We start from the raw sequence: 18,319 nt of genomic DNA on the forward strand, positions 1-18,319 counted from the left end.
AAGATTATGAAAAGTCCAAATGGAACATTTGAAAAGTGACTGTCCCGGTAAGTAAACTCAGTTAGGTTAAGTGAAAAAATAAGTCAAACATGAATCAGGTGTAAAAAATAACACTCACAATCTTATGAACATAACATGTATGTCCTGGGTTGTAAAATACTGTGGGTTTTTGCTATTTGTTTTTCCAAAGTGATAGATAATTAGGTTGAGCAGCCAAATATCATGACAAAGGCATAGGGGGAAAAGTCAGGTTTGTTGTTGAAATACTCTAGTCGGCCACAAGAGGCTGAAGTATACGCCTAAATCCGGTTTTAAATGGGATTTAACGCACTCGTGGTTTATTCCAGGGGATTCTTTATTTATGTGAGCACTCCAAGCAAAAGGAACTGTATGTTGTTTGTAAGTAGGTTATGTAACATTACTGTCATGTCTTTCTTTTGGTTAGAAATGCATTTTAATCAGAGCTAGTCTGCTGTTCGAACTCAATTACTCAAATGAAATATCCTGGCATTACATTTTTTCCCTCCTGCTCATAAACAAAGGAGAAATTACAATGTACACCAGACTCAGAAAATGGATTACAATGTTTTCTCTCTTGCCCTTCAGGGCTCCCGTAAAATAAATTTGTTTCCTCAGAATCAAGTATACTACTGTAGCTTTAATTTTTAACTCGTTTTGATTTGAGTTGAGGTGCAATACAGTATAAAGATAACTGTCATTTCATCTTCAGATTAATTTTCCGGAAATATAAAATATATATTTCTATTACTGAGACATTTGTAACCTATACAAAGAGTCTCTATGTGCCCTGAAAACTCTTTATTTAAAATGTATTATTTGTTACCTGTGGAGAGCAGCATAGGCTAAAAGGAGTGTAGCCATTCTCAAATTTCCGTAGAGGAAGAAGCGGAGACGTCACATGGGGAGAAGCAGTAGCTGCTCCACCACTAATCAGATAACATTAACATAACTAGCTAGTACAAGCTAACACTGCCTGCTACACAACTCGCCTTTGATCTACCATACATCCGGAATTGCAAACTTGCACGAACCAAACGGAAGATTCGTAGACTGTGTAAAACGAGAAACACCACGACGGTCACATACAGTTATCGTGGCCTCTTTTTTGCATCTTTGCAGGCTATTTGGTTAGCTAGCAAAGCCACCGATAGCAAACTCTGCCTTGGCTAGCGTCAGGCTAGCCAGCTAGCTAGCTAGCTACTAACATCGGTAACGGTAGTTAGCTAGCTAGCGAGCTGTAGTAACTTGAGTCATGGAGGAACTAGTCGTGGAAGTGAGGGGAACAAGTGGGGCCTTTTATAAGGTAAGTTTGTGACTTTTTGCTTTATCATGTCATTAACACACCATGCATAAACCTGACGCTCGCTAACATGCAGCATTGTTGCCGGACTAACCTGCTTGTATCCCCGGGCCTCAGTGCTTCTGTCCGGCGGAGGCTGAAACCTGTAAACAAAGCTGACGTGAAGATGCTGCCAGAACATCAATGCTGCTAGTTGAATATGTGTGTTATTGCTGTTGATGATAATGTTGCTAAACCAGTGTAATTGATACAGTATTAGTAATGTTGACGCAATCTTGAGTTATATGTCAAGTGATGGGTAGCTGGTTGTTTGCAGAGACACAGGTGCCAAAAGATTTCTGTTTTTAATACTAACAGCGAGCTCAATTAACTCAGGGTAACAGCAAACATGGGGGTTGTTTTGCCTTCCCCCTATGCTCCCTTGATGGGAAAGTAGTTTTTTCTGTATAATAATAATAATAATAATAATAATAATACATTACATTTATAAAGTGGCTGGTAAGAGTTGTGATGTTATTCTGAAGGCAAGAGTCAACAGGTAACGTTTGATCAAGTTGGTAATTGGTTACGTTATACCACAAACTATGGAAGAATCTGATCAGAGCTGGTATTTTTGCAAGGCTGTGCTGAGGGTTCTACTCATAGATCCCTGAGCAGATATACAGGGGATGATATGATGAACAGTATCGGATAAAAGTCAGATTTTCTATGAGATCAACATTTTGTATTTTATGGGGGGGATTGTCTGCTTTATGAATGGTTGAACTGGGGATGGAGGAGAAAATAGGACAGCAAAAAGACATAAGGAAGGAAACTAAAATTTGATTGGAAAACCTGAAAATGAATTAAAAAAACAATAACCATAGCCTTTGAAAAAAATTTAGCATTGGTAAAAGACCAGAGTTGGTAAATATAAATAAAATGGCACCATCTCTTACCCGTTCCGTTTTAACAGCATTCCAACATATGCATAATAAAGGAAAACTCAAACTGTAGCTCTACCTGTTTGGTTGCAGAGAATTGTGATTGGTCCCATGTATTGAGACAGTAGATGCTTTGTTGCTGCCAGTCTTATGTAATGAATATGACTAGAATGAACGTGCAATACAACAATCCAAAGCATTTTTTTTAAGTGTAATGACTCAGTGTTGAGTCGGCCTGCAAACATGGTACTGTAGCAATGTTCATTGTAGGTGCTGCATTCAATGCCAGCTGAATAGTTTGAAATGTAAAAGAAAATCTGCACCTTAAAACAAATACAGGGACATAAGCGTCTTTGGGTTCAAGAAAAGCGCTAAAGAAATATAATTTATTATTATTATTATTACAAATAAAAAAGTCCTTTCTCAAAAAGATGTCTATTTGTGAGTCCATTGGCTTTAAGACAAGTTAAATGTCTGCCGTGAATGGACTTTGCTCTGTTAGTTGGGTGTGGTACAATCTCTAATTTGTGGCATGCAGTTTGAATATTGTTTTATTATTTGGCAGGTGCTCAAATGACAGCTCTTAAAGGCAAAACCAATGTTCTACTGATTAGTTTAACAGCATCCACAGAATGTACTGTCTTCAATCCTCACTTCACATGAATGGTACTTTGCCAACTGCTCCACCTTTGCTGCTGTAGAGCTAGCCAGGTAATCAGTCTGAACTGCTATTTAGTTTGTACTTCATTCTACAGTGTTTGAGTTTCTGCAGAGAAACATTGCTGTGGGCTGTGATGCAAAGGTGCATTCAATACTAGTCAGTCTCTGAGTCTTTTCATTGAAATACCAGCGGCTCTCTTGAAATAAGTGTAATACAGTTCATTGCATTATAGTTAGATAACAAGCTTGGACACCTGCTTCCTGTCCTCATCGTGTTCGGAAAAACTGCACATTACAAATAGCAGACTTCAAATGCATCACCTTGGACTGCACCTTGGCCCATAACAAAAAGAATAATAAAATGAGAACGCCTTTCTTTCTCTTAATGTCTGTAAATCCAGCACTTGAAATAGATAAGCATATCATGCAATTTCTGGGTTGTACCCAAATTATTGATTTCACTTGATTGATTGTAGGTCGCTTTGGTCAGAATGTAAGCCGACTTGTCCATACAAAAGGCAAGTAATTGTGGTAGTTGTGGTAAGCAAATACTTACTATCCATATTGCAAAAAAGTGCTGGTTGGTTTGCATTATTTACAGTTAAAAAATGAGAATATATTGAACTTGAAGCATTTTGAGTGGCCGCGCAAAATCATCAATGCGCTATGAAAATAGATGCCTGGTACATATGCTCTCTTCTCATTAGAAACTAGTGAAACAATACTATGTATGCTCTCTGTATCATATTTATCCTCAAGTTTTTTTATATTTAGTTTGGTGTTGAATGTAGATATCTCCGAAGCACAATATTAAAAAAAAAAAACATGGTAATTTAAGTATGTATGTATGAGAACTTTTTTTTTTGAGCAAGACGATTCAAGTAGTCATAATCATGGAGTAGTTGTATACAGGCCTGGCCACAGGTACAGGAAGTCATTTCATGTAACTGCAACAGAAACGCTTTCTCTCAACCATTTCTGTTTTTGTGAAGCTCTCTTTTTGGAATGTTAAGCTTCATTTCATCCATCGCTGACTGTTAGCCTGGCAGGCTAAGCGACCCACAGACTAGGCTCTCCGTTCCTCTCTTTACCTTCTAGGCATTGCATGTCCTACTTGTAACACTTGACACACATGGAAACAGAATGAGTGTACAACCAGAGAGGGACAGAGCCAAACCTGAAACAAGCCAAAAGACAATCATTTGGGCTGTTCCTCGCTAAAAGCTTTGGGTTTGGGTCAGGCATTGGGGGCAGAAGTGTAATTCTTTTACATGCTTGATGCCAGGATAAAGCTGTATTGTCTATGTATGCATACCCTGTGTATTCTAATTTGTAATCTCTAATCTTTTTTGATTCTTGCAGGCCTTTGTGAAGGATGTTCACGAAGGAGCGGTCACGGTGGCATTTGAAAACAAGTGAGTAATGCGCTTACACAACATAAAATAATATTCTGTAAAAAGGGAAATCTTTGCCAATGAATGCTGATTTGATGTACATGTCTGTCCCAGTTGGCAGCCAGAGCGCCAGATCCCGTTCCAGGATGTTCGTTTCCCTCCTCCAACAGGGCTCTGCAAGGATATCAATGAGAGCGATGAGGTCGAGGTGAGACTGATTAAATATTCTGAAATGTTGCGAGAGAGTGAGAGAGAGTGAGTGAGTGAGTGAGAGAGGCGTAGCTAGCTAGCTAGCTAGCTAGCTAGCACCAGATGCTAACGGATATAAGGAGCTGTTTCAATGAAAACAGAGGCAGCCAGACAATGGGACACTGTACGAAAAGTCAGCACGGATAGTGCGCGCAACATGATTGCAGCGTCCAGGCAGCTCCCGTTCGAGCATATGCCTTGAGTTGCACATAGCTCCAACGATCCATCACAGTGTTTGTCTCTCTACACACACACACACACACACACACACACACACACACACACACACACACACACACACACACACACACACACACACACACACACACACACACACACACACACACACACACACACACATTGGATTGTATGAGCCAGGTTCCAGGTTGAATTGAGGTGGATATTTGTAATGTTCAGAGGTTGTTATGTTTAATATTCATGAGAATATTTGTCATTGATCAAATGATAATAAACAAACAGTTGCATAAAGCATATTTGTCCACTCATATGTTGATAAGAGTATTAAACACTTGAAAAACATCCCTATAAAGGTACATTTTAGAACAGATAAAAAATACGAGATTAATCGCGATTAACTATGGACAATCATGCGATTTAAATATTTTAATCCACTGACAGCCCTAATATTTGTATAACCTGTCAGCATGGGTGTGTTTCACTTCGGTTAAATGGATTCCTTGCGTCCCTCACTTGCGTTGTTTCCCTGCGACTAGTCCCTCCCACCAGGGAAGCATGGAGAGACGCAAGGAAACCACGAGAAGCAGGGAAATGAGTTTTAAGAGCAATGGGACGTCGTTTCCTCCGGAGCGTCACGTGAAGCGACGTCCGTTTGTGATGACACCGCACAGCTGACCGTCTGACAGCATCCAGATCAGTGCATGCGCTGCATCGTCCAATCAGTGAGCGATACACAGTAAGGGGGCGGGGCGAGTGTATGAGGATTTCACCGGAGGATGGTCTGGTAGTTCCTCGATTATGGCTCCTCTGTCCTCCGGCACAAATAAGGCCACTGGGACGCTACTCAAGATGGCGCCGACAAATCAACTTTGTTGTTGTGCAACTTTCTTGATTTTTATATTTAGTATGTTTTGCAAAGATTGAAAGAAACACAATTTATTGCTGTTTTTGTAATAATAATTGAAATATATATAATCTCAGGGTTGAGTATTCAAATTGAAAACTGATATCTAAATCTGAATACAGTTGAATGTTGAATAAGAAATGAGCTAGCTTCATTTGATCTTTTGATTTGTGTATTTGCTACCATTGTGCCAGATCATGCCTTTCATTTTGATCATCTTTGGTTGGCAAATAAGTGGGAAAGCTTGTGAAATGTACTGTGTGTGTTTCCAGGTGTATTCCAGGGCTAACGACAAGGAGCCATGTGGATGGTGGCTGGCCAAGGTTCGCATGGTCAAAGGAGAGGTAAGGCTCAGTCTTTCTAAGACGGTTTATTTTTTTCCCATTCTGCTTTTCAAAATGTTCAAATATAGATTTGAGATAATCCTTGTCTCCATATATCTCTAGTTTTACGTAATAGAGTACGCTGCATGCGACGCGACATTAAATGAGATTGTGACGCTGGAGCGGTTACGGCCAGTCAACCCGAATAAACCAGCCACCAAATCCACCTTCATCAAGATCAGACTGGATGTTCCTGAGGATCTACGGCAGATGTAAGTTCATATAATAAATAGTAATAATTATACATTTCATTTATACAGCACACTTTAAAAACAACGTCATCTCAAGGTGCTTCTAATGCTATAAGGAGAAAATAATAAAAAAAATATATATATCTAAGGAGCATATTGAATAAAATATGGTAATATAAAAAAGAACCTTGTGCTGTGGCTTAACATTACCGTAGGTTTTGTTGTGGAAAACCTGTAAACATAAGCATCAAACTCTTATATTGTATGCCTGTGCATGATTTATTCCAATTTTTCAATTTCTACGATTTCAATCATATTCAATGTAAATACTGCTATATTTAGTTTTCTTCAAATAGTTTTCTATCTATATTGTATTTTTACTAGGGCCGGGACTCGATTTAAAAAAAATGAATCTAATTAATTAGAGGCTTTGTAATTAATTAATTGAAATGAATCGCATTTTTAATCACATATAAATATTTGACCTGAGAACAGTGAGAAGCAATTTTTTTCACATGGATTTTAGTATACCATTGAATAATGACTGAATACATAAGCTTAAGCAACAAAACATTGTTTATTTTTTTTCAAGGTGGTACTTAACCAAGACCAACAGAAAAGTGCAATTTTTGCCATAAAGTGTAGCAATAGCATATTTAGGAATATAGTACATTTCAGAGATTCAGGTAGCCTATAGGTAGGTAGACCTTCTGTAAACTATAACACTTTATTTTTAAGTAAAACACAATACTTTCAAGTACATTCAGAACATTGGAAATTAGAAATTAGAATTATTAGAAAAAATCTCTCTGTTGCTTCAGAGGCCATAACAGACTTTGTTGATTTACCAACAGTTGATTTAAAAAATCTAATCAATTTCAGTCCAACTCTCTCAATAACCTTGGCCAAAACAATAAACAGTTCAACATAAATTGCCAGTTGCACCAACAACGTAATAAATAGTTCAACATAAAGTGTACCATTTAAAATAAAATAAAAAAGTGCCAGTGATTGACCTCAATCCCTCCTATTCTTCCAATATCCTGATGAAATTATTATTATTATTATTATAAAGTGTACCATTTAAAATAAAATAAAAAAGTGCCAGTGATTGACCTCAATCCCTCCTATTCTTCCAATATCCTGATGAAAAATAAAATCTCTCTGTTGCATAGGCCACTGTTTGATCAACGCGAATTGGGTGTGGGTCCTTGTATTCCGAGTCGGGCTAACGTCCACGCTAGCTTCCACGCTAGCTGCTATGTTTTGCATTGAGGTGATACTTGAGGCTTGATGTGCTGCGGTGATATGCAAATTCCTTTTTGCATAATTTGCAAACAACCATGCTCTTATTGACGCTTCCATCCGTCCGTTTTTTAAAACAAAATGTCCCATCCACGGGGCCAACCAAAGCGGTCTCATCAGCTTCTTCGTTCGACTATTGTTCACTGTGGTTTGTTGTTGTCTGAAGTCATGAACGTTAGTTGGTGCTCCAGTATAATCGGTACCCCTGAAACTCATCCAGTGAGAAACGTTCGGCGGTGCAAAAATAAGTGCAATTAAAATGCGTTAATTTTTGTGTAATTAATTCATCTTAATTAACGCGTTAAAGTCCCAGCCCTAATTTTTACACCAAATTCCTCATGTGTTAATCTACCTGGTAATAAACCTGTTTCTGATTCGTAGTTAATATCTATGGTTGGGCTACATTTGTATATTTTGAGTTGACATGATATGAATCATTTGTTCTTCTCTGTGTTGACAGGTGCTCCAAGGAGTCGGCCCACAAAGACTTTATAAAGGCAGTCGGAGCGTTCGATGTCACCTATGACTCGGAGAAAAAGCAGCTGGTCATTTTGGTTCGTCAAACATTATATTTTTGAAGAACACAACATTGATACAGTCTGTCCCTCTCTGTGACTTCCAACATGATTTAGACATGAAATCCTCTGGTTGTTCTTGCAGTCGGTGAATGAGGTCACAACAAGGCGGGCCAACATGATGAGTGACATGCACTTCAGGAGCCTCCGCACCAAACTGTCACTCATGCTGAGGAACGAAGAGGCCAACCGACAGCTGGAGGTAGAGCTTTACACACACACACACACACACACACACACACACACACACACACACACACACACACACACACACACACACACACACACACACACACACACACACACACACATAAAAATAATAAGGCTCACGGATTGATGGAACTTCAAATCTTTGTCCTTGTATGAATGTGTATATTTGATCATTTCATAGCTACTTACTCAGCTATAGGGATATAACCGGTCATAATGTGTACATTTGCTTACTTTGGAAGTGAGGGAAAGTTTGAGTTGAAGCCACACAGGAGAAGTCTGGCTCCACTGTTGCGCACTCAGCTAAAATGATGCATACATTAAACTAACATGTTATAATTGTATAACATAATATAGTTCCATGCATTTTATTAAACCAGGTTTCTAATTCAGTTAACACTCCTTTTAAAATGTTTTGAGAAAGTGATTGTACTTTGATTTGAACATCTTATATCCTTACAACCTTACTCAGTTATTTTCTTTTTGTTCATGTTTTTCTTTGACCCTCCGGTTATGTTTCCTTCAGAGTTCCAGACAGCTGGCGTCACGGTTCCACGAACAGTTTGTGGTTCGCGATGATCTCATGGGTCTGGCCATCGGGACTCACGGGGCCAACATTCAGCAGGCGCGCAAAGTCCCCGGGGTCACTAACATAGATCTGGACGAGGAGACGTGCACCTTCCACATATACGGAGAGGTAGGGTGCCTGTATGCAACATAAATACACTGACAAACTGATGGAAATGACCTTCTTAGTAAAGAGTGTAGGGACGCTAAATAATGCTAAATTGTATATCCGTTTTGAAATCTAAGTAATAAACACAAGAAATATCTGTCAAAACACCATAAACCTAAAATCCACGGACCCTTGCCCATTTGTACCCTTTGAGCGTCTATCTTGCTCAAAACGAGACTTCAACTAATTAATAGTCTCAATGAATGAGGACCTGTAAAAATTGTGTTTAACTATATATATATAAAATAGCTTATTCAAGGTTTTTTTAATTGAATCACATTAATGCTTTTAATGGGTTTTTCTTTTTACTCTAAAAAATTACAAATTGTTGTTGATTTGAATATAAATCTACTGTTCTTTAAAAAATAAATTGATATTATTTTTCTTATTTAAAGGTCCCATGACATGGCTATTTCTACTGATCATAATTGCATTGTTGAGGTCTACTACAATAGATTTACATTGTGCAATTTTCCAAACTCAACATTGGTTTCTCATACAGCATCTCTGTATAGTATGTGTATTCACTCTCTTTCCTAAGCGGCTTGTTGGAGCTCCTGCCCCCCCCCCTCCCTGTGAGCCCACTGTGCTCTGATTGGTCAGCTCGACCACTATGTTCTGATGAGTCCACCACCGTTACAGCGGAACATCAGTGATTATGTGTTACAATGGCGTTTGTTAGCAACCAGAAAATGACACCAGTAATGACAAACAGATGAGAATGCTGCGTGGGGTCTGGGTGCCGTGTTGGCGGAACGTTGCGCGGCTCGCTGCTGTAAGGAGCGGACAGTGTGAGCTGGATTACTGGTGTGGTTTCCTGGTTGCTGCGTGGGGTCTGCGAGACAACGCGGAACTCATCCTGAGCACACACACACTCACAGCCGTGATTTGTAAAATATCCAAAAGAAGAATCTGCTTACAGTTCTGTTTCATGTGGGTGTTGAAAGATGTACCCATAGATCTCCTCATGTTGCTCTCAAAGTGTACCAGATTGATGCTTTTAACTGCCCCCGGACCCCCCCTAGAGGAGGTTAGGTCCCCCCCCACTTAAATCATGTTCACATGGATAGGATGCTAAATACATTTGCACACATCTTGTGTCCATATATTTCTGCCACAACCGTGCACGTGCATGCATGCGCGAGTCATGGTGAGATATCTGGATTAAGAGGTTGCTTTTTCTTTGCACAGCATGAAAGAAAGGTCAAATGAATGGGCTGTGATTTTAGTTTTTTTAAGCAGAGGTTGAGTTCAATCATTTGTACGGCCCTCGGAGGATGTTGTAAAAATTGAAAGGAAAAAGGTTCCCCACCCCTGCTGTAAATAATAATAAAAACCCTTGATTTATAACTTAACATCTCTGTCTCCTATTGATCTGAGTATATTATAAAGAATAGCCAGTTAATTGAAGCATTTTTATTATTATTATATCAGATGGTATATTACGCTGTTTTTTTTCTGCTTCGAATAGTTCTCTCTTTTTTCACCATACATGTGTTTGCATCACTGCAAGGAGCATTGTCCACCTCAAGACGGGGAACATTTAACCACAACTTGGAGCGCTTCTCTCCGCCATCTCCTCCGTGTGTTGCTGCATGTAGCAGATGCGTGTGTGTAAACTGCCCCGCCCCCTTGCAAACAGACGGGGGAGAGAGAGATCTCTTCTGGATTGGAAAGGTCGAAAATACACCGACCATAGACGCATTTGTTTGTCTTTTTGCATGTTAGAAACGAGTTGGCGACACTAAGACTAAGAGATAATGTTTTTGTAGCAATAATACATGACCTTTCTCTTTCTCAACTCGCTACTCGGAGGGAAGTCGCTGTCATATGCCTTGTGAACACTCCGATAATGCCTCTCCACGTTACCTTTCTTTGGCAGAGCGACGCTTGCTTTACAAATAAAGCAAATAACCTTTGATTGTGACATCACAAAAAAATATTCTTCCTCCCATTCTGTGTGGAAGTGGTATATTTTTAGCTTTTTGCTCGGTCCCGCACTCATTTTGTTGTTTGTCTCTTTAACTTAATTTGAGTTTTCCCGGCACTTGACTGATTTTGTATCGCTTTGCATTCTGGGTTAACAGACTGGAAAGCTATAGGTCGCTTTTTCTGTCAATCAAGTAAACTCCTGAATTAAGTGTCAGGGAGCTGGGAGGAGGGATCAAAACCTGTTTTGTCTATTTTAACGTAGCTGGATTTCTTTTTTTTTATGAATGACTCGCGATCTACCAGCATTGCCCCCCCGGTCGACGTACTGGGCACCACTGCCCTACAGGGTGTACTTTGAGGGTTTGTGACTCTGCATACAGTTTACATGCAGAACAAGCTACATAACACACGAGGGGACGGGCAATAACCAGAAAAGTCTATGATGGGACCTTTAAAGCTTTGACAATATCCATAATGACAATCATGTAACATAAAACACAAGTTTAACACTAAAAGCCAGCTCAAATGGCCACCAGACCAAAACGTTAATATTTATGGATATTAGGATTTCTCAATTGTATGCTTGTTATTTACTTTAGGACCAAGAGGCTGTCCGTCTGGCAAGGTGTTTCCTGGAGTTCTCTGAAGATGTCATCAAAGTTCCCCGGAACTTAGTAGGTGAGAAAAATCCCTGAACTGAGACAATGAGATCACTAATGTGGTAACTGGATTTAATTTAAGAAGAACTTTTGAACAGTCCTACCACTGTCCCTGATGATGATGATGATGATGATGATGATGATGTTGTTGTTGTTGTTTTCTTTTACAGGGAAGGTGATTGGCAAAAACGGCAAGCTGATCCAGGAGGTGGTGGATAAGTCTGGGGTGGTTCGAGTTCGTATTGAGCCAGATAACGACAAGAAGCCCCTAGCAGCAGCGGCCGCAGCAGCAGCAGCGGCAGCTATAGACGAGGTCAGTGAGAACACACCAACACCTCTTCAATGTTAACAATCCTACCTACTATGGTTGTTATTCATTTATCTTTACAACTGATAGCATGCGTCATTTGAGAATAGATCAAATTGAAAAATAAAATGTTTCTTCCTGAACCTCTCTTTCAGGGAATGGTGCCATTTGTATTTGTGGGGACCAAGGAGAGCATCTCCAACGCTACAGTTCTACTGGACTATCACCTTAACTACCTTAAGGTCACTATTTGTGCTTTAACATAAGATATTATGTGACTGAATTATTTGTATGTTTGAAGAAGCCGGTTCACAACCTGTAGCTACAGCTATAAATGAATTAGAATTTCCCTCTTTCTGTCAGACATCTTTTTATTTCAAGGATGTTCAGTATGCATAGTGAAATTAAATATAGGCATTGCAGCAATAGATATGAAATTATGATTATATATGTATATTCACATTTAAATAACAATAGCCTTCTGACTTTGGAACCATTTATTTCCCAAAAGCCACTTATCTGCTTATTAATATAGAAGTAAACTAGTGCCCCCGGTACGACTGCAGGCTATTAATCCAGTGTAAACAGACTAAATACATTTTTTGTTAAACTATTGTCCAAAGGAAGTGGATCAGCTTCGTCTGGAGCGTCTTCAGATCGACGAGCAGCTGAGACAGATCGGAGGTGGAGGGGGTGGAGGAGGGACGGGGCCCCGGAACCTCAAAGACAAAACCTATGTGTTCGATAACGGCATGGGGATGGGGAGAGGAGCAGCAGGAGCAGGAGCAGGAGGAGGGAAGCCCTACGGAGGAGTGGGAGGAAGAGGTGGCAGAGGGCGGAGAGGAGGAGGAGGAGCGGCCTTCGCCTCAGGTACTACATAGAGTGAATTAAATTATAATTGTCTTCATTGGAAAGTACATGAGATCACCCAGCTAAAGCTATAGGTACCACATGTCAGAGGTCTTCCACAGGAGGTGACTTTATTTTGAAACAAAACAATTATTCGGACGGTGATTTTCCACGGTAGTTTAGATTAGGTCTGACTGATGTACTCCGTCCCCTCAGGCACCAACTCAGAGGCATCCAACGCGTCTGAGACGGAGTCGGACCACAAAGACGAGCTCAGTGATTGGTCGCTGGCTCCCACCGAAGAGCTGATGACAGGAGGCGGGACCCTGCCCAGACGGACAGATGGGAGGAGGAGACCAGGCGGTGGAGGGCTGCGGGGACGAGGGGGGAGAGGAAGAGCAGGGTATAAAGGTATGCACTCATTCATAAATGATGTCCTTAAGAATGAAAATGAGAACCCTTTAGACTCCCTTTGCCAATGATTTCTCATTTTGAATGTTTGCTTTTCAAGGAGATCAACAATAAGCAAACATTTCCCCTGACACAAATCATCATGACACAAATAGATCCAACCCAAATGCAAGCTGCTACCTGCCAGCAAGCTGTGTACTGTCACCTCTGAGATGAGACTCAGGAGCTGTCTGCTCTGGTTTAGGTGACGACATGCAGTGGAGCGAGCCCAGGCCTCGTCACATCAGAGACCCCAAGACCAGAGCGCAGGAAGAGACTCTACAGGTAACACAGACACACATTCGCCAATCGGCCGGTCCATGTTCGATAAAATGATGCGATTGCAAGTGTTATTAGCCGCGTTCACACCGGAGTACTTTTCCCACTTTAGTTCCGATATCGTTTCAAAATGTCGCGTTCACACCAAAAAGAGCCGGAACTAAATAGTTCTGATGAACTAAGTTCTCATGAACCTTTGTGGGAAAAGTACTGCGGTGTGAAAGCGCCTAATGCTCTGAAGTCACCGATCCCTGGTGTTGCTATGTGACCACAAATCCATTTTTTAATTAGCAGGAGGACATCTAGTTACCGTTAGCACACAGGAAGCGGCATACTTCTGGCAATTGCATTTACGTTTAAGAAAGTGTATGTATCAGAAACATTTGTTTGCCATAGGTCAGATTTTCAAATCATAAAAAAATTGCCGGTATTTTGTTGAAGGAAACAAGGCAATTCCGGATCGATCTAGAAACATATAATCCCTGGAGCCTTCAATAAAAGCAGCAGTCAAAAAAATAAAAGCCTTCATCATTTCTACTTTAGGGCTCTTAATAATAATAATAACTTTATTTATACAGCACTTTTCCAAACAAAGTGATTTACATGGACAAGCCGTTCAGGCGGCAACAGATCATGAGGTCAACGATCCCCACCCCAGCACGTAAAATACACAACTTCTCGACATTAGCAACAACAAGAAAATAGAAAAAGTCAAGTAGTGGCATTATAGGTTAAAAGCTTTAATACAGAAATGAACTTTAAGAAGTGATTTAAAAGATAAGAGCTTTAAAATGAATCAGTAAAATCAATTCTAAGACAGACAAGTAGCCATCGAAGAGAGATTAAAACAGGGGTGATGTGGTCTAACCCAATTCCGATGTCCCAGTTCATTAGTGATCATATTTCTGCCCTTGTAGATGTGAAGTGTAGAGTAAGACTGTACTTACTTCCTTTCTCCTACAGATCCGCGTGGATGGTAACAACGAGCGCAGCGTGCAGCACTCCTCAGGGGGGCGAGGAGGAGGAGGAGGGCCTTCCTCCTCCCTGGTTGGCAACATGGCCGGGGGCGAGGGCCCGCCTCGACATCACCACCCGAGACCCATCAGAGACCGAGGGCTGAAGAAGGACAAACAGGACGCTCCGCCGCTGGTGAACGGAGTGTCGTAGATGCACCACTGGAGGACCTTAGCACTTAGACACACACACACACACACACACACACACACACACACACACACACACACACACACACACACACACACACACACACACACACACACACACACACAGGCAACTCGTTATAAACCATTGTAGAATCTCTCTCGCTTTTTCTTTCTCTGTCTTTGTCATGAATACACATATCTCATCAGCATGGAGTCAGAGTTTACCGTAGTGCAGAGTATCTGCTGGTCCGCTCTGAGGTCTTTAAACGTTTTGCTCCGGTTTGTTCCCGAACTGATCTTCTCTGGACTGACAAGTAAAAGAAACAGTACTTTTTGGACAAAAGGAAAAGAAGAGAAGCTCATCTCTCACGGGGGCATTAACCCCAAACGTGCACCCTTTGCTTGTTTTGTTTTTTAAATCAACTGAATTTATTGGGTGATGAATGAATACTTTTTTACCCACTGCCCTGTTTGGACTTTCTCACACCAGAAAAAAATGAATTAAGGAAGCAATCGGTGAAACAAGAAACAGAATTAGACAGCAGCAGAAATATGGGTTCCTACAATTTGAAAACATATTTTGACTTCACACTTTTTATCGTCGGGGTGATCTGGCAGCACAGTTTCAAAGGGGTGGCTTGACCTCTTTCCCACAGGTTGAGAAATCATTTTTTTGTTTCTCTAAATTTCAAAAAATATACTTTCGAATTCAACCGATACATTTCAAAATACAAAATATTTTTCACTTCTATATTTGGGAAACTGAGCTTTCAGGCGGGGACATGTTTGTAGATGGCAAATTGAATTATTTAAAAAAAAAATGTGGATAGTCATTTGAACCCTGCACTTGAGCAGGTTAAATCTGTCTGGGATCAGCAGTAGAAAGGAGTTCAGAGTGTCCATATGTAAGGATGAAATGTGAGCAGGTATGCATGGGCAACACATGCTTATCTCATTGTCTGACAGTCATCTGTTTTTTTCCTGTTGCCAAGATGATGTAAAATTCCTTCAGTTTCTTGGACCAAGCATGAATAGTAAGCAAACCAATGGGGAAACGTAAATCTGAGGCACTTTGATGCAACTTCACTGTAAAAAAAGCTTTCACAGAAGCGAACATACTAACTCCTTAGAGTCTTAAACAGGGTACACAATGTCATGCACTGCTGTTATATTTCAAAAATAATATGGGACAAGGAAATGTGACTGGGCCAACAGTGACTGGGAATCCGCAAAAAAGACATAAGCAATTGTCAAAAATGTACTATACCAAATAACATTTTTAAGTAGTCTGCATGAAGACCAACACGTGTTTATTTCCCAAAACAAGCTCTGTAAGTGACACCAGAAAGCTCACAGTGTAACTAGGAACCTTGATCAACCATCCAAATATGTAATATTAATCATTTTGGAAAATATAAACAGACGAATATTTTTGAGATTCAATGAGCTGTTGAGATGATGCTGCTCTAAAGGCGCCAGAGAAAAACAAAAATATACCACGGAGTCCCGGACTGATGGATGTTCTGTGACAAATAACTACACAGAGTAGCTTCTGCAAATCTCAACACTGATGAAAGGATTCTAAATTCAGCATACATAAACAGGTCAAACCTGTACAATCCCAATCGTTAAGAAACAGTGACTCATGACTAATGCCTTAAGAATGGTCATGAATAATGCTTTGTGGTACAACGAATCCAACAGTCCTGATGCATTCATGTCTCGACTGTTCCCAGTTGTTCCCAGCAGCTCTTGACTCCAGCTTTTTGAATGCTTCTCATTTGGAGCGAGGCGTTGCTTCGCCTCCGGTACTGCGTCTTTCTCGAGAACAGTTAATCCAAACAACTTCTCAACACTTAGCTTTCAGTTATTCTGACCCCACATAAAAAGGCGAAGATACACACTTTCTCGCCATGTTTACAAAAGTGGAACATGTTAATATCCGCTTCCTTGATTTGGATCCACTCTTAATCTCATGGGTTACTTCTTGACACATGTACATCTCTTACAACCCTTAAATGTCATGTAAATCTGGCCTGTAGTTTTTTTTGTAACCCTGCTGACAAACTGAGACGGAAGCGTTTTGGCGTCAGCAATAAAATAAACTCACACTTCACACGGCACGTCCTTGGCTAGTCAGAAATAAGCTGGCCAAGTAGGAAGCCAATCAGGTTAAAGGTTTTGGAGAAAAATTGAAGGACTAAAAAAAGACTCTTTCAATGTTGGTTAAATACTCATAATCTCATACAAGACTGATGAGTGAGACACTTCACAGGGAGGGCTAATGCTAAACTTGATGTCGTTCCACAAACTTACTTTTAACTCTTGCTTTCAGACAAACCTGATCAGGTTGCAGGACTGTGACATGTAGAGCTCCTGTCACCTGATCACACCGGCTTTTCTTTAATTTATGAAACCTTTGTATCTAACCTTCTTGTTTTGCAGTTAGAAAAAAACCTGTTTTGAAGTATTACTGTAGAAGAAACAACGGTTCATTGAGTTATTCCTTGACAAAATAAAAATTTGGTGTAAGTTTTATTCTTTCTGGCCCGCCCCTTACTTTTTGTATTAATCCTTTCACATTTTGTTATCTTCTCTTGGCATCTTTGTAAATATAAGGGCAGAGAAGAGAGTCTTGATTGAAACCTTAAAACAACATGATCACATTTCGAATTAGAGTGGATGCATTTTCTTATACATGATTTGCGTTTACTTACTTAAGAAAGTAAAGGCTAATGAAGCCAGGAGTAGTGAAGCAAGATTTTTCATCCACAAAACAAGTTTACATACCTGGATTTAGAGTAACGTCTTCCCCACAGTCCTGAAGCTGCCGCCTGTCAGTTTTCCTTCTTAATCTTAGTGCCTTGGATTTATACTCCTCTATTTATGTACATTTGACCCTTTCTAACAATCACCTGACTTTTCTGAATAGATCAAATATCTTCTACTGTCTGTTTTAACTCGGTGTAACACGCCTTCTGTTTTTTTTTTAGGACAAACAATAGCTGAAAGTGTATTTGTTTGAACGGTGCAGGTGTTCAGACATCAAAGAAACTGTTCGGTTTACACCTCAGAGTTCAGACTTCAGAAGTCTTCTGCATGGAAACACTCATCATCAGGGGCGCCGCCAGGGATTTTGGGCCCCATGAAAAGATATTACATTTGGTTACTTGAACATTTTTTTCTTAATGTTCTAAAATGGTTTTGGCCCCTGTCAGTCGGGGGCCCTTAGAATCGTCCTAACTTTTCACCCCCTTACGGCACCCCCGCTCATCATCTCCATCGGAATAAATAGAAAACAATGTAGGTGGCGTGATGGCCTTTAAAGATCAAAAGTCCAAAACTGTATCCTACATTTAAAATTACTGCAATAACTTAGATGGGCAAGTGTTTGTGGGTTTATGATGAGAAATTAATAGTATTAGCTTGAATTTTAAATTCAAACTGTTAAAATGTGAGAAAGTAAAATGAAATCTAAATGTCTTGTGCATTTGTAGGCATCATTATTTCATGAAACATACTGTTATGCATCTCCTCACTATACCTTATAGCCAGCACTATATTACAGTACTCAAAACATCAACTGTGATATTTAGCTTTGGTGTTGCGAATGTTTGAATTTAGCTTTACT

General features: G+C 40.1%; 1 protein-coding gene across 1 annotated transcript; it reads left to right on the forward strand.

Moving 5' to 3' along the window:
* The first annotated feature begins 885 nt into the window (after positions 1-885).
* fmr1 (fragile X messenger ribonucleoprotein 1) lies at positions 886-17,226 on the forward strand. The gene is made up of 15 exons (XM_079670823.1): positions 886-1,324; positions 4,267-4,319; positions 4,413-4,506; positions 5,922-5,993; positions 6,096-6,244; positions 7,989-8,082; positions 8,189-8,305; positions 8,840-9,010; positions 11,581-11,659; positions 11,811-11,953; positions 12,103-12,189; positions 12,571-12,817; positions 13,013-13,207; positions 13,452-13,531; positions 14,489-17,226. Exons 1-15 carry the CDS (start codon positions 1,274-1,276, stop codon positions 14,690-14,692), a joined length of 1,836 nt encoding a protein of 611 aa, XP_079526949.1. The 5' UTR covers positions 886-1,273; the 3' UTR covers positions 14,693-17,226.
* The last annotated feature ends 1,093 nt before the right edge of the window (positions 17,227-18,319 follow it).

This window comes from Notothenia rossii (assembly GCF_949606895.1).
Source record: "Notothenia rossii genome assembly, chromosome: 3".
Taxonomy (NCBI): Eukaryota; Metazoa; Chordata; class Actinopteri; order Perciformes; family Nototheniidae; genus Notothenia; species Notothenia rossii.

Coding starts and splice junctions, on each gene's coding strand:
- fmr1 (XM_079670823.1), top strand. CDS start 1,274: ATGGAGGAACTAGTCGTGGAAGTGAGGGGAACAAGTGGGGCCTTTTAT. Junction 11,954..12,102: donor CAGCGGCAGCTATAGACGAG/GTCAGTGAGAAC, acceptor CCTCTCTTTCAG/GGAATGGTGCCATTTGTATT. Junction 12,818..13,012: donor AGGAGCGGCCTTCGCCTCAG/GTACTACATAGA, acceptor CCGTCCCCTCAG/GCACCAACTCAGAGGCATCC.